This window comes from Arvicola amphibius, chromosome 6 (genome assembly GCF_903992535.2).
Source record: "Arvicola amphibius chromosome 6, mArvAmp1.2, whole genome shotgun sequence".
In the NCBI taxonomy this organism is placed as follows: Eukaryota; Metazoa; Chordata; class Mammalia; order Rodentia; family Cricetidae; genus Arvicola; species Arvicola amphibius.
Window position 1 is genome coordinate 8,911,439 of NC_052052.2, and position 15,186 is coordinate 8,926,624.

Sequence of the window (15,186 nt, forward strand, 5' to 3'; positions counted from 1 at the left end):
TCATCTCTGAGAGGACACAGGACACATGCCGTGGAGGTGACCTTCCAGTTGTCCGCTGGAGGGCTGTCGGAATGGGGACCAAGGCATGCAGCGCTGGGGAACGCAATAGCTGGAAGTAGCTGGGTCAGCGCATCCTGCAGGGAGCAGGACAGTGGGAGCACACATGTGGGGTATCAGGGAGGGCAGGGCTTTACTTGGGGACCAGCCCTACATAAGCAGCCTTCCTTGGAAGGCACCCCAATCCCTCCACTTTTGGAGAATGTTGGTGGGGAGATCAGACTGCAGTCACTAGCCTCTAACCTGTTGCCATGCATTTCTGCAGGAAGCCTTCTATGGCTCCCTGGTGCCCTCCCAATCAAGTCCAAACTCCATGCGTAGCTACCAGATCAGTAGTTCAGTCCTTGTCTTTTTCTCTCTTTCTCCAACACTTGGCCAGCCCACCCTCGCCTATCTTTTCTTTCCTAGACACGCCTCCTTCTGCCGCAACATCTGCCTCATCCTTATATCTGACCTGGACCCCATTCAGGACATGCTCAGGACTCAGGAAGTATTTTCTTAACAGCGGGGTCAAACATGGTGGCCACCTCCTGCACCACCTGCCCATCAGAGCTCCCATCCCACTAGGTTGACACCATCACACTAAAGTTGTCACGCAGGCAGCAGAGGAAGACGCTTGGCCCTCTCCACACTTGGGCAATGCCCACCAACGTCCTCAGAGAGTCCCAGATGTCCTTCCCTCCCATCTACCCATGAGGAGAATCTTCAGCGAGACCGGCCCATTCTTTTCCACGCTCAGAAGGACACAGTTAACACTCTTCTTTAGTGAGTCTACAGCCACTGTCCTGCTGCCTGCTGGGACAGTGAAATCTTCTGGCCCCAGCCACTGTGTGTGTGGCTTCTGGAACAGGTACAGAGTGAGAGACAAGGAGGCCTGGTAGAGAGCCCAAACATTAGGCAGTTCTCCCAAAGTCTATGGGAGACTGAGGCAAGCATGGCCATTTCATAGATAAGAACACCGAGGCCAGCACAGGGAGAAGGGAGTGACTCGCAGGGAAGCAGCCCTCAAGGTGTCACCTCAGAACACGTCACTTTCCATGGGAAAGGGGTGAACAAGCCTGGGGGACCTGAATGTGCTGACTCTTTGGTTTTCAGACGGACTGTCCCGGATTATCCGAGCTAGTACAGACAGTCACAGGGTTCCCTTAAAGCAGGCGAGGAGGGCTGCAGAGACAGTGTCATGGCTAAGAGCTCCAACTGCTCTCGCCGAAGACCTGAGTTCCGTTCTTCGCACCTGCAGGGTGGCTAACAACCCTGTGACCCCAGCTCCAGGGGACCCGGCGCCCTCTTTGCCTCCACGCACTTCTTCACCCACACGTACACACCGTTCCCTTCACGTAGACACAGTTAAAGTGAAAATGAAATTGAAAGCAGGAAAAGGAAGGGCAGGGGCCGAGAGGTGGCAGAGGGCCTGCCCAGCATGAACGGTGTGTGGGACGCTGGGTTCTGGCCCCTGCTAAATGGATGGGGGAGACAGAAGAGCCTGATGTGGCTATACGCAGGGGTGAAAGACAGAGATACGGTCAAGGATTCTGGAATGGAGGAGGAGCCTGAACAAGGGGTCATAACCGAGGACTGCAGCAGCCTAGGGGAGCTGGGAAGAGGCAGAAAGAACACAGCTCTGATAACCTGCATTCAGTCCAGTTGAGATCTAGGCTGGCTTCTCACCTCGGGAACCCTTTTTGAGTGTGCCCTATTATGAGCACTGAGTTTGAGAGCACTAGCAGTGTGACCACAGAAGCTTGGATAGAGTGTACTGATTGTGGGGCCCAACAGAATCGACAGCATAGCAACCCATAGCAACTCATCAGCATCCGTTCAAAGGAAAGAAACTGTTTCTGCCTTAGAGAGTATGACCTGTAGACTCAATCAACCATCGTAGACAACACTCGCCGTGTGCTCTGAACTTACACAGGCTGTCTTACTCAATTCCCTGCAAGCAACAGACAGCTTTAGCAACTTGCCCAGGGCAACACGGTAAGTAAACAGAAGAGGCAACATGCAAACTTTGCTGTTCCTGACTCCAGAGTTCAAAAATCTGAATTGCTTCATTACACTTGTTCCTTGAGAAACGCACACTATACTTCCATGATGCAAGACAATACTTGTGTCAGCCAAGGAGGTGCAAACCCCAGGAGAGCACAGTCTCCATCCCACGCAGAACCTGTGCCTTGCCATCCCTCAGGTCCCTTCCCACTCTGCTGTGTGTTCATAGGGAAGTAGCTCTGACAGGCCAGGGCAGACTACTAGGTCTTCACTAGCTGAGACCGTGGGAGATGGCTGGGCCCCATGTGGGTGTGTCTGGCAGCATCACCTGCTCAGGTGAAGGTGCAGCTGCCCTCTGTGGTCACACTGACCCTCCCCCCGACAGTGACCTGCAGTGTTCTGTGACAAGCAACTATAGGCCCTGGGTGACAGGCAGCAGGAGCTGTAGGAGGACAGGGATTGGGGAGCCTGCCTGGGTCAACTCAGAACTGCCTGCTCAAGGGCCTGAGGCTGCGGGAGGAAGAACAGATAGATCTCTTACACACCTCCAAAAATGCCCCCAGACATCGTCTAGCAAAGGCCTCCCGAGGTTTTACATCTACAAAGTTTGCACAAGAGGTCCGCTCATGACCACTGGGCACTTTGGTGGCTGTTTACTTTGTCCCTTTGAACTACTAACTCTGGAGAGTGAGTGGAGAGCTTTCTTTTCAACAGGGAAAAGTCCCTTCTACCCCTTTTGCACATGGATGTCAGCAAATGACCTGGTACAGTCCTACTGGGTTAGGCAGGGAGGACAGGCCTGGATCCTCTGGTGGTTTCTTCTGAGGAGGACCAAAGGGCAGAGAAGTCAGCCTAAAGCTTGGCTTATGAAACTGCCGGATGAGGTGACTGAGCCAGGCACTGCTATGTTCCCGGTCCCAGACCCCCAGTGCAGTCAGGACACATCCAGGCTCCACCAGGGTGGCTGACACTGCTGTTGTCTGAGCATGGCAGAGTATCTTGGCTGTTAGAGACACACACGATGCACCTTCCCAGGAAGCTGTCAGCAGGGTCCCTTCCATGCAATGATTAACTGAGAGGCACTACTGGGGATAGACACTGGGGTCTTTTAGGAGGCATGACTTTGTGTCTATGTGTGTGTCTAGGTTTGTGCATCTGCACAGCTGCTTGTGGAGGCCAGAGGTTAATGCTGGCTGTCTTCTTCAATCAATCTCCACTTCACTGTTTTTTGGAGACAAGGCTTCTCACTGGCCTGGAGCTCACCACGTAGTCTGGGTTGTCTGGCCAGCAAGCCCCGGGGATTGCGGGTCTCTGTAATTCAGCGTTGTCTCTCAGTGCTGGGATTACGGGTGGGTACTGTTGTATTCAGCCTCTTACTTGGGTACAGGGACTAACTCAGGCCCTCACACTTGTGTGGCAATGGTCTTTACCAATGAAGCCATCCTCCTGGCCCAGAGCTGGGCAACTTTAGGTGGCCTGTTCTTAGAGTCTTGGTTGCCAGGAGAGGATGACAATGGTAGCCACCCTGGAAGGGCTTACGGTTTGACACTATCAGTTTGACAGGATCTAGAATCACCCAGCAGACAAGTATCTGGGTAGGCTGCGAGGAATCATCTAGGGTAGGCTAACTGGGGCAGGAAGACCCACCCTAAGTGTAGGCTGGGTCTGGGATAATACATAGGTCTGAATGAAAAGGAGAAGTTGAGCTGATCCTCAGAATTCGCCCCTCTGCTTCCTGACTGCAGAAATGTATGGGCTTCTCCTCACACTCCCGCCACACCGTGGATGGTGTCGCCCCTCAAATGGGAGCCAGGACAAACCCTTCCTCCCTCAAGCTGCTTTAGTCACAGTGATGAGAAGAGTGACTGACAAAGGTGGCTTTGCCACGTGTGAAGCCACTAGAAAAGTCCTTGGCACGTAGTAGGTGCTTAGTAAACAGCAGTTTTCAATAGCAAGGATAGGAGCACCCTGGGTCCATTCAGACAACAGTCACTTATGACATACCCCCAAGCACCAGTCACTGTGCCAGAACCTAAGGACACCCGGGCAGCAAGGAAAGCCAATGCCTGCCTGGGCCTCCTTCTTCTTGGAGGGTTTAGACGTACAGACTTGTTGATGAGCAGCCACGGTATAGTGAGTTGTCATGGTAACCCGTGACTCTGGGCTCACCACCGTCCAGCCAGTGACTAATGGAGGGGTGTGGGGTTCAGGTCTCTCCAGCCCTCAGCCACAGCAGAGTCTGCACTGGACCGGTCCCTGCCCAGGAAGAAACTGGCTATTCACCAGTCACCAATCATGGCAACAGCGTGGTTTGTGCCCGGAGTGGGCCAGGATCAAGGGCAAAGGCTAAGATTGGCCCATAGCTTCTGTGGCCTGGGCAGAATTCTGTCTGTCCTGGAGGAGCCGCAGGCCAAAGTTCAGAACCAGGCCCAGGCAGGTTGTGTCCTTTGTGGTTGGTGCCACCTGTGCTCCAGTATGAACAAAGCGTAGAGCTGGGGCTGTGAGGTGCCCCTTACCCCTTCCTGGTTTCCACTGCCCCCACAGATGGGCACTCTTTTTTTTTTTTTTTTTTTTTTTTTTTTTTTTTTTTTGGGGGGGGGAAAAGCTTTCACAAGCAGTTAGAGGTTTATATGAGTTGTTTTTATTTTTTTATTTTTTATTTTTTTGGTTTTTCGAGACAGGGTTTCCCTGTAGTTTCTAGAGCCTGTCCTGGAACTAGCTCTTATAGACCAGGCTGGCCTCGAACTCGCAGAGATCCGCCTGCCTCTGTCTCCCGAGTGCTGGGACTACAGGTGTGTGCCACCACCGCCCGGCTTATATGAGTTTTTGACTGACTCTTTATACTTTTATTTTTCAGATGAGGAAACCAGTGCCCAGAGAGATACAGTCATTTGCCCAGGATCACACAGCACATTCCTTGAGTGCTATTATTGAGAACTGGTTCCCAGCAGCCCTGGTTGTAACACAGCACTGCTGGGTGCTGGGACTAGTGAGCTACTACCACCAACACTCAGGAGACTTGGCAAGTGACCCTGCCTGCCCATGGGTCAGGCCTTGGCTTTGGGGCTGGCATGGTCAACCATGCTCTCCTGGGCTGGGTGCCTGTTGTGTGATGTATTTTCCTCTGAGCATAACATGATTCCATTCTGGAGTGGAAAATACGTTGGCCCAGTAGCCATGGCAACTCAAGTAGACCAATACAGTGGTAGCCAGGTCTAGGGTAATAGTAAGGGAGCCACTGGCATTCCTCAGTGGGTGGAGTAGCAAAATCCTCACCTGGTCCGCCTTCCTGCCCCACCCCGCCTTTATCCACAGCAGCAAGTGGTCCTGGGAGATGCTAGTGTCTAGAAAGCGGCAAGGTAACTAAAGGCGCCATGATGTAGTTTCTGCGTGATCACCTGCCATTGCTTATCCAGGTGTGGCAGGAACCGTTTCGGACAAAGGTCAGGCCAAGGCTGTACAGCTCCTTCAGAAAAACCACTCTCTAGTCGACAGCAAACAACACTGATTTCCACAGTGATTTCTTCAAGGTCAAAGTACTTCTAGGGAAGAGCTATTCCTTCTGTTTACCCTAGATACAATGAGAAACAGCTATTTCATTCCAGTGTTTACCCTAGATACAGCGACTCTACTAGATTCCTACATCATCCCATCTAGGATGAGGGGGACTTTATTGCCTTCCCCTGGGCAGTCATCTACTTCCGGGAGTCTCCCCAAGATTGCCCTCCCTCCAGAGTAACCTCAACACCCTGCAGGCTCAAAGGTCACAGTGCATTTCTTAGCGGAGACTGAGCTCCGTGGCCTCAGATGTGGCAGGAGGAGTGAGGATTCATCCTGTGTCGTAAAGAGAGACATTCATGCTCTTCCTTTTTTTTTTTTTTTTTTTTTTTGTGGCCAGGACTTTTCATGTATATCCCCAGTCCTTTACTTAAAAGGTCAACCCCATATCAGTCCCCTAAAGATGGACTTGCTGGCACTTGTCTGTTTAACTGGAGTATTGAGCAACAATGGACAGCCCTGGCTTTCTAGGACTACAAGGACCTAGTGTGGTCCTTTACCGGCAGGCCCTGCATCTTTGAGTCACCATGCCAGATGGCCATTCCTTTTTTTGGGCTGGGGTGGGTTGATAGTTTCAAGAAGTCAAAGATGATCCCAAACCTACTATGGGGTCTGGAGAGATGACTCAGCAGTTCAGAGAGCCCTTGGGGCTCTTGCAGAGACCTGGGGTTCTCTTCCCAGCACCCACATTGGGAAGTTCACAAACCCTTGTAATTTCAGGGGATCTGATGTCCTTTTCTGGCCTCCATGGGTACCTTCAGACAGGTGGTGCGCTTACATACACTCAGGCATATATACATACTCATAAAACAAATAATTAAATCTTAAAAAAAAAAAACCAGCAAAACAAGACAATAAAGAACTCTGCTAAGTAGCAGAGGCTGGCCTTCAGCTCCTGATCCGTGTGCCTTAGCTCTCAAGACTTGGAATAACAAGCCTGGGTTGCCAAGCCTGGCTTTAAAATTAACCCTGATGGCTGCCAGCCTGACCCTTTGGCAAGCATCCCACTCATTGTATTTAAATGCACCCCGACAAGGTTCTTTGAATAAGTGGGTTTATCCACATCCTGCCTGCATCCTGTTGACTCCTGCTCACCACATTCCCCCTCCAGAACCCTCCACAGACCAGGCCCCAGGATTTAACAGCTCTTGCCTGACCTCTCTGTGACCCGGAGGGAGACAGTTGGGTGGGGCTGAGATTAGCCAGCCCAGAAGGAGAAACTCTGGTTGTGAAACTGGGAATCAGGGGTTCAAAGCTGGCTTCTACTAAAAGGCTCTGATCCCAACTGCACCTTTGTTTTGTACACAAGCTACAGGTCCTCCGAGGGCCATCGAGGCCACTAAAGGAAAGATACAAAAACGCCCTGTGGTCATGAATGTTACGATATTAAAGACGTTGCCACAGCCACATGTAATAGCGTTACAGTCCTGTGTGGGATGACTGTTGTGTACAAGGACGATCATGCTTACGACCACGATCATGTGTGAAACTTCAGTCATTCGTGTCACCAATCACAGAAGTGATCATAGCCTGGCTGACAGATCCCAGTCCCATCAGAAGCCAGGAGCCAAAGCGGATGTCCGGCATGTATTTCCAGAGACTCACGGTATATTAAAATTAAAGTTGAGAATGAAGGTTGGGAATACACCTGGTTATACTTCCCTACAGTACCCTGAGAAACAAGGACAATGGCAAGCCATAACTGCCCAAGGTCCAGGTGAGGGCTCTCTTCTCCTGTGTTACTTGTTAGCAGAAACCTCCCCTTCCCCCCGCCGACCCCCCCCACCTCGTTTTGAGATTTTTGTTTACGTGTGTGGATGTTTTGTCTGTATGTATATGTACCACGTGAAGCAGTGCCTGCAGAGGCCAGAAGAGGGCATCAGATCCCCCGAAACTGGAGTTACAGACTGTTGCGAGCTGTCATGTAGATGCTGGGAATTGAACCCAGGTTCTCTGGAAGAGGAATAGATCAGTGTTCTTAATTGCTGTGTTCTTAGTTGCTGCAACATCTCTCTAGTCTGGAAATCCCCAGTTGTAAGGGAGAACCATTAACTGCACGACTCTGCTGATGGCAACATGGCTTTAGGGATGACTTATAGCAATTGTGACAACCAGACCCCTCCACTAGGTAGAAGGGCACGTTATCGTAAGTACAGCAGAGCTTGCTTTCTCAGAGTGGACGGTCAGTAGCAGCAAGCTGGGGGCTTGTGAAGGAGTTTGGAAGTGGGGACGCAGTGTCCTCTAAGTGGGGACGCAGTGTACCTTCCCAACTTTTCTTCACTCAGAGAGATCTGATGACCAGCAAGAGAGGCTGAGACAGTATGCAACAAGCTCCACAAGTCACTTGTTGCCATTAAACTATCTGTTGCCATTAAACTACCTGGTGTGTGGTTAAGACACGACAAACGCCACTGGAAGCCACCACCACTAATGCGTGCCCTTGCTGTAACATCTTGCTGTGATGCCAAGTCTTCAGGACTCTTTAGTGTACCTCCACACAGCCTCCAGATCCAGCTGGGTCACCACCTGCCGGATGCTGTAAGCAAGCTTTGAACTGGTCTCTAGCCAAGGACCAGTAAGCTTGGGCCAGTTTAGCCACTGGGAGTGGGAAGAGATGGCACACAAAAGAGGGGGGCACGGGAGCAGAATGGGACTTACAGAAGGACCTGAGGGCCAGGCCCTGGCTGGCTGCTTTACGTCACATGCCCTGTAAATGCATGGATACTGAGGCAAATGTAACCCCAAGCTACTTCTTACAGTGCCTTCCTGAAATGGGACGTTGGGTCCTCAGTGAGGATGCTGGACCCAGGGCCCCTGCTTCTGTAAGTCTTCAGTCATGGTCTGGATGCTTGCCTCTAACTGGACCAAAGGCTATGAGGTGCCCAAATACTTCCAAACAGTCCCCTCATAAATCTTCTCCTGCTTCCATCAAGAGGCCACGTTAAAACCGTGACAAACTTGCAGACTTGAGGACAAGCCTGAGTTTTCACTGCTTTGTGGGGACCAATTACAGAGACACAGAAAATTTAAAAAGGTTTGCTCGGGAGATACCCAACAAGGGGCTCCCCCTCCCCGAATCCCTAAGGGTTGCTGTTTCTGTCTCTGCTCAACTTGGTGTCTTGTAGGTAGGGAAAGCTGTTTCCTGATAAAGAACTTCTGAATTGTTGACATCTGTGTTCTTTTAAGACAAACTCTTAGGGGCTGGAGGGATGCTCAGTGGTTTAGAGCATTTGGTGCTCTTGCAGAGGGACCAGAGTGCAGTTCTGAGCAACAAGCTGTAATTGCATCGCTGGGGGATCAGACATCCCCTGGCTTCCACAGACACCTGCATGCATGTGTGCGCGTGCGGGTGTGTGCGAATGCACACGCATACAGGCGCGCGCGCGCGCGCACACACACACACACACACACACACACACACACATATAAAGTAAATCTTTTTTAAAAAAGAAAACCCTTTATTTGGGTCAGCTTGGTAGGCTCCCCACGGTCTACAAATATTGCAAATCCTACTTAACTCAAGGTCATTATGGGAAACTGGGTTGTCCCGCCCCCTCCTGGACAGGCTTGCTGTTTGCAGAACACTTTCTTTCCCACACTGGGGGAATCTCTCCTAGATTCAGTCTCTCCAGATATTCAGGCAGGGAGTGCTCTCAGTGTCAGCCTCTTCCTTAACCAAGGCTGCTGGTGGTGACGACCTCACTGCACACCACTGGCCTTCTCTACCTCCCTCCCATACTCCTGGGCCACCCCCAGTAGCCAGTTCACACCTGTCCCCAACCAACTCAACTGCAAACTCCCAACCCCCACAGCACGCAGCTCTTTGCTGCCAAGCCCACTGGGATTTAAGCACTCCTGGCTCTGGGGATTGTCCCCAGGTCCATGCGCTGACCCCAGATGTACTAAGACAAGAGGGGCTGGAGCGTACATTCCCACGGGGATAGCTGGAGACAGGCTTACTGAGTGCAGTGGCTCCTCTAACTTTGGATAGTTACGATTCCAGAGAGCCCTGGGGGGAGGGGGTTATCCTGCCAGCCAAGTGAATGGCACCGGCAGGCAGTTTCCCAGGCCCCCCCCCCCCCGGATTTTGTTTTGGGTGACCCTGTCACCAATTAAAGGCCTATTTCTCATCAGCCTGGGCAAGCTTGTCCTTCCCAAGCGTGTAGGTGGGGTTGTGCCTTCCAGGGTATGAACCTGCTGGATCTACTCTGCATGGTTATCCCCCCCCCCCCCCCCCGCCCCACACACACACCAGGGCCTTCTCCTGCCTTCACTTCAGGATTGTTTACAGTCGGTCAAGTTTTTCCAGATTGACAAAGCTTTCCTCGTAAGCCTACTGCAGCCAAGCACAGAGAGTGAAAGGGACGGCAGGACAGGGCCAGCTGGAAGAGTCAGATGAGACAGGGACACAGACAGCCAACTAGTGTCAAGCATAAGCAACTGTCACCAAGAAACCCTCTGCCCTCCTGGTCCCCCTCCACCATGGCCTTTGGAAGCCTTCCACAGAGACACCCCCATCACTCCCCAAGAGAAACTGCTGAGAACAACTTTTACTTCCCCTTAATTCAGTGAGTCCAAGGGTTAAAAAACCACCCACCCCCTTCTAAAGGCAAGGTTAAGCAGCTGCCCAAACCACCCAAGGAGATTCAGGAGCCCTGGACAGCTGGATGACCCCCGCCCCAGCTGTGCTAGGACAACCCAGCCAGGGAAGAGTTAATGGGCAATCAGCTTGGGCTGATAGTTCAGACTCCAAAGTTCAGTCCCAGCCACCGAAGGAATTGTAAATCTCGGCAGTATTTAACAAAACAAAAGCAACCTGGAATTACAAGAAGGTTTGGCTTTCCACAGAGCGTATTTACTCTAATCCCCAAGGTATGCAGCTCCACGTCAGATCAGCTGGCTGGCCTAGTCCTGCTCCCCCCCCCCCTCCCCCAGCAACAGTTTAAATTTCAAACTAATTCCCTAGTTTGTTCTTCGTCTTCGCTGGCCAGCCGGCTGGAGACAGCCCGGGTCTGCCGGTCTCAAATCCCTCTCCATTGCTCTTGCCACTGGATGGGTCAGCCTGGTCTGCAGTTGCAAGTTGGGTGACAGCTGGCTCTCCCACCAATACTCTCCTGCACGTCCCCGGAGCAAGAGGAGCTGCAGTCACCCACACAGCGAGAGGCAGTGGACAGTGGCGGCATAGTGCCACCTCCTAATCCAGTGGGGAAGGATCCCCTCTGCTGAGGAAGGCGAGGGGATCAAGGTTGAAGGGTCCTTATCAGCGGCTGGTTACCCTCGCACTCCTCTGTCCGGCTTTGAAACACCTGGGCCTCCCAGTCTTTCTGCCAGGCTAGACCATCCAAGTCAACTCCCTCCTTTTCAAACCCGAACGTGTACTCCTCTCACGTCCCTGCAGAGCTGTAGCCGCCCAGGTTTGGACTAGGCAGCGAGCTGCCAAGCAAAATATCAGGCACAACCTAGCAGTCAGGATTTCCAGCTCTACCCAGGGGCGCGCACACCCCGCGCTCAACGGGGTGCGGGCAGAAGGGGGAAGTGTAGGGGGCACAACACCTTAGAGATGAAGTCACGAGGAAGAGTGGGTGGGTGTCCTAAATCTGGGGGTGGGTGGGGGCACCTAGTCGGTCAGATACCAATCCCAGGGGAACCGATCAGTTTAGGACTTGCCAAAAAAGGCTGGTGCCGGGGAAATTTACAAAGGTTGAAACCGGCTAGTTTAGCAGTTCCAGGTGATGCAAGGGGTGGGTGGCCGGAGACTCTCAGCTTGTTGGCGCAGCCGCAGCAGGTGGGAGAACCCCCCTCCCCAAGCGCGCACGCCAGAGTCCCCCTCACCCTCGGCGCCCACTTCCAGGTGTCGCAGTGCCACCCCGCCCCCACGCCGCGTACCTTTCTGGCGCCACGCTCTGCGAACTCCCGAGCGAGGTGGCGCCCGATGCCTCTCCCACCGCCGGTGATGAGGACTGACTCCCGGGACAGGTCCCGAAGCTTGGGAGGCAACACCAGTCCCACGGCTGCTTTGGTCACCAGATAGATCATTTGCAGAGGGAACACTACCAGCGCGCCCAGCCATTTCCACACCATCCTCCGCGCGGCGGAGCCGGGCACAGGGGGAGGAGGTAGGAGGCGGTGGACGAAACTCCCCGGACTAAGCAAAACAGGAATTAAAAAAAGGAAGAAAGAAAACACCCCAAATAATAATAAATAAGCTGAATAAGGCAAAAGAGAGGCGTCCCACCTGGCCACTCTTGAACTGATCTCTTTCCAGATGCTGAGCACTGGGCGAGGAAAAGGGGTGGGGGGGGGGATAAACTCTGTCCGGCGGGGGGGGGGGGAGCGTCTCCCAAGATTGGGACAGTGAGAGGGGTGGAGAGAAGGCCGGGGGTGGGAAGTTCTAACAAGAAGTTTCTTGCCCCAACAGCCGTTTCGGCTGGGCAATTCACAGGTAATGTTTACAAACCGACAGAGGAGTTGGGGGGGGGGGGCGGGCGGTAAAAAGACAAAAAAAAAAAAAGCACCAACCACAAGAGCGCACCCTGCCACAGTCCGCGGTTTCAAAGTGCAAGATTAAAAAAACAAGCAAACAAAAAGCTGTTTCTCAATTGTAGCGCCCTCCCCAACTTTCCTCCAGGAAAAGGAAAAATCAAAACAAAAACAAACAAAAAAACACCATACACACACACACACAAAACCTGGGGAGTGACTGCAGCTCCCAATTTCAGTCCGCCAAAGTCTCCCGACTCATTGCTATTCTCGGGCTCAGGAAATTGCTTAAACGCGATCTGATTGCCAGCACCGTGCAGGAGAAGTGGGGGGTCCGGGTGTCAGTTTCTTCCCGTGCACGGCTCGCCCTCGCGCGCGCCCGCTCTCTCCCGCTCCCGCCTCCTTCTCTTGCAGCCCGGGCTGGGAGTTGCCGCTCGGTCTGGCTTCCTCTCTCTCTCCTTCTCTCCCCTTTAGCATTTATTGCCTTCTTTTTGTCCTTTTCAACTTGGATGGGGCCGGCTTGTGGAGCACGCGTGGATAGGACGCCCTAGTCTGCAACGCCGTATTCCTTCGCTCGCGGGGCAGCTGCGGCGTGGACCCACCGAAAGGGCGCCCCCTCCTTTTTTTTTTAATACCCCATTAAGTCTGATTGACAGTTAAAGTTGTTGGGAGGCTTCACTACCATGCCTCTGAGTGGCTGCGGCGACTTCCCCTCCCCCTGCGCCGTGGCGGGGCACGCGCCTGGGCGCGCACCCGGTCTCGCTGCGACTCGCACCCTCCTGGGACTGGCTTCTCTTTTCTGCAAGCCGGGACTTGCCGCCCTAGTCCCCGAGGGCTTCCAGCTGGAATTCGAACGCGCTGGAACCGTCTCAGGCAAGCCGGCTTGCTCCATCAGACATTCCTCCCAGCCCGGGCCAGGTGACCACCCCTGAGCGCGTGCGGGACAAGCCGAGAGGGAACTTGCGCATGTCTTGATGCAAACGGGTCGCTAAAGGTTCACGTCAGGTCACTTGGTCATTCCCCCTCCCCCTACCTCCCCGCCTCCAGGTAGGACCAGGAAGTCAAACTTCATCATTGCCTGGCCCTCTTTTTCCTTCAGAAAAGTGTACATCTGAAGTTGTACCAACGTGGAATCTCTCACGTTGCGGAGGTGGAGGGACCTCTGGGGAGTAGGATTTTGGTTTGAGAGAAAGGGGGGCAGGGTAAAGGAACCTCTGACCCCAGGTGCCAATAAAATCCCCGTAAGATTAGCTGGGAGCATATTTATTGCTTATCTGGGCTAGAATTACCTTGACTGACAGCAATTTCCTTAATAAGAAAAGCCTGTAAACAACACGTCTTCAACCTGTGCCACTGTTCAGTTCACGTCCCACTCTCTCTGATTCCCCCCCCCCCCCGCTGCCCTATTGGGCACCCACCTCGTAACCTCTTACCCACCCCTTACAAGAACGTCTCCCTGTTGGGAGGGTGGGTCCCCAGCTATTTAGAGTTGCCTGTTGCGGGAAGTCTAGGAGGTGAGTCATGACAGGCAGGCCCAGTTAAAAGCGCTGATGAGACTTGCCGCCCGCCCCCTCTGCACATCCTTGGGCGGGAGAAGGAGAGACAGCCAGGGAGCCTGCCCTGTAATCTGGGGCAGCCTTTTCCAGCTCTGGACGTGTTCAGGCTGGGAGTCCTGGGCCTCAGTCCCGAAGATTGATCCAGCAGGCCCTAGATGCAAGAGGAACTAATTGCTTTTAATACTCCCCGCCTGGGTGTGAGCAGGTCCCCTTGAGAAGTGCTGATTTGGGGAGGGGGTGGGGATCACCTCCTTCTTTGCCAACTACTGTCGTTCTGGGGAGAGATTAGGCCCGAGAACTCCCAAGTTTCTGGTGGAGCAAAAGGGATGAAGGGGCTAGGAAGTCACTCTCCTGCACGGACCGCCTGCTGTTCTGTACTGACATTCCACCCTCCAGCTGACCTCGCCTTGGGGACCTTGTCATCCCATTTCCCAGGTTACCCAGCCAGGAAGTGCAGGAGGGAGGAATTCAATCCAGACTTAGTTTCTCTTCCCACCCCACCCCACCCCACTCCACTCTGGCAAGAAGGCAGGAGAGAGGTGGAGGACAAGCTTGGCCAAAGGCTGCAGTGAGCAGACTCCCTACAGGCTCCATTCTTCTTAAAGGCCTGTCGGAAGACTAGGCATTGCCTTCCTTAGATCCCATCCCTCTGTAGTGACCATTTCTCCCCATCTTCCAACAGGAAAGATATCCCAGCAGCGGAGAGTCGGACTTGGTACCCAGCAGTTGCCAAGGCCTGTGTAGAAGACTCCAACTAGGAAGACCCCACCAGGCTGTGTGGCTTGTCCTCATCTATTAGCCTTGGAGCCGCCTAGTGGCTAATATGGGACACTACACCTCCAAGCTTCTCCAGTTTCCAGGGGCTAATGAACTATTCTTTTTGCTTAGGCCTCCGTGAAAGGTTAACACCCCCAAACCTTGAAAAGCTAAGGACTTGTAAAGATCACAGCCTCTTCTATCCCTGTTTCATAGCAGAGGTCACTAACCCAGAAGTCAGCCATTCATCCTATCCAGTTCAGATGCCAGACCAGCTGACTGACCAGGAGGGCTTATGCCCATGTTCCATAGGTGTGTGTTTGGGACAGAGAGCAGGTAATAGGTGGAAAGACACCGAGAACCCCAATGGACCTTCACATGTGTCCTGTACACACCCTAATTTCATACATGGTCAAGGGAAGTGGGTGCCGCGTGCCCTTTTGAAGCAGGAGGAAATTAGGCCCGATATATATAAGTAACTCACGCACGGCAACACAGGATGCTCCCTGTTGATTCTGAGCTAGAGTCACGGGGGAAGAAAACAAACAAACAAAACAAACACCCTGCCAGGAAATTTCAAGAGGGACTGACAGATTCAGAAGCTAGCCCGAGATAGACAATGACCCTGTTTCTACTTGGTCCACTTTCAGGATGTGGATTTTGTAGTCCTAGTGTCCCCGTGAGCCTTGGGCTTCCTCCAGCACCAGTGGTCCAGAGAGGAGTTGTAATTGTCTCAATCCCCCCAACCCCCCAGTTCCCAGGAAGATGGGGTGGGGAGCATTGACTAAGGGTG

The 15,186-nt window shown here is 53.0% G+C and overlaps 1 protein-coding gene across 5 annotated transcripts in view; it reads right to left on the reverse strand.

Moving 5' to 3' along the window:
- Dhrs3 (dehydrogenase/reductase 3) overlaps positions 1-13,003 on the reverse strand; it is a 32,977-nt gene extending 19,974 nt beyond the window's left edge. The window contains exons 1-2 of one of the 5 annotated variants that reach the window (XM_038335223.1): positions 12,291-13,003; positions 11,488-11,746 (exon numbers count right to left, since the gene is read on the reverse strand). In XM_038335223.1, coding sequence (XP_038191151.1) covers positions 11,488-11,682 — 195 coding nt within the window. In that variant the 5' untranslated portion in view covers positions 11,683-11,746; positions 12,291-13,003. Of the gene's footprint in view, positions 1-11,487; positions 11,974-12,290 lie in introns of those variants that run through there. The other 4 variants (XM_038335222.1, XM_038335225.1, XM_038335224.1 and 1 more) reach the window with 4 other exon arrangements.
- Between the last annotated feature and the right edge of the window lie 2,183 nt (positions 13,004-15,186).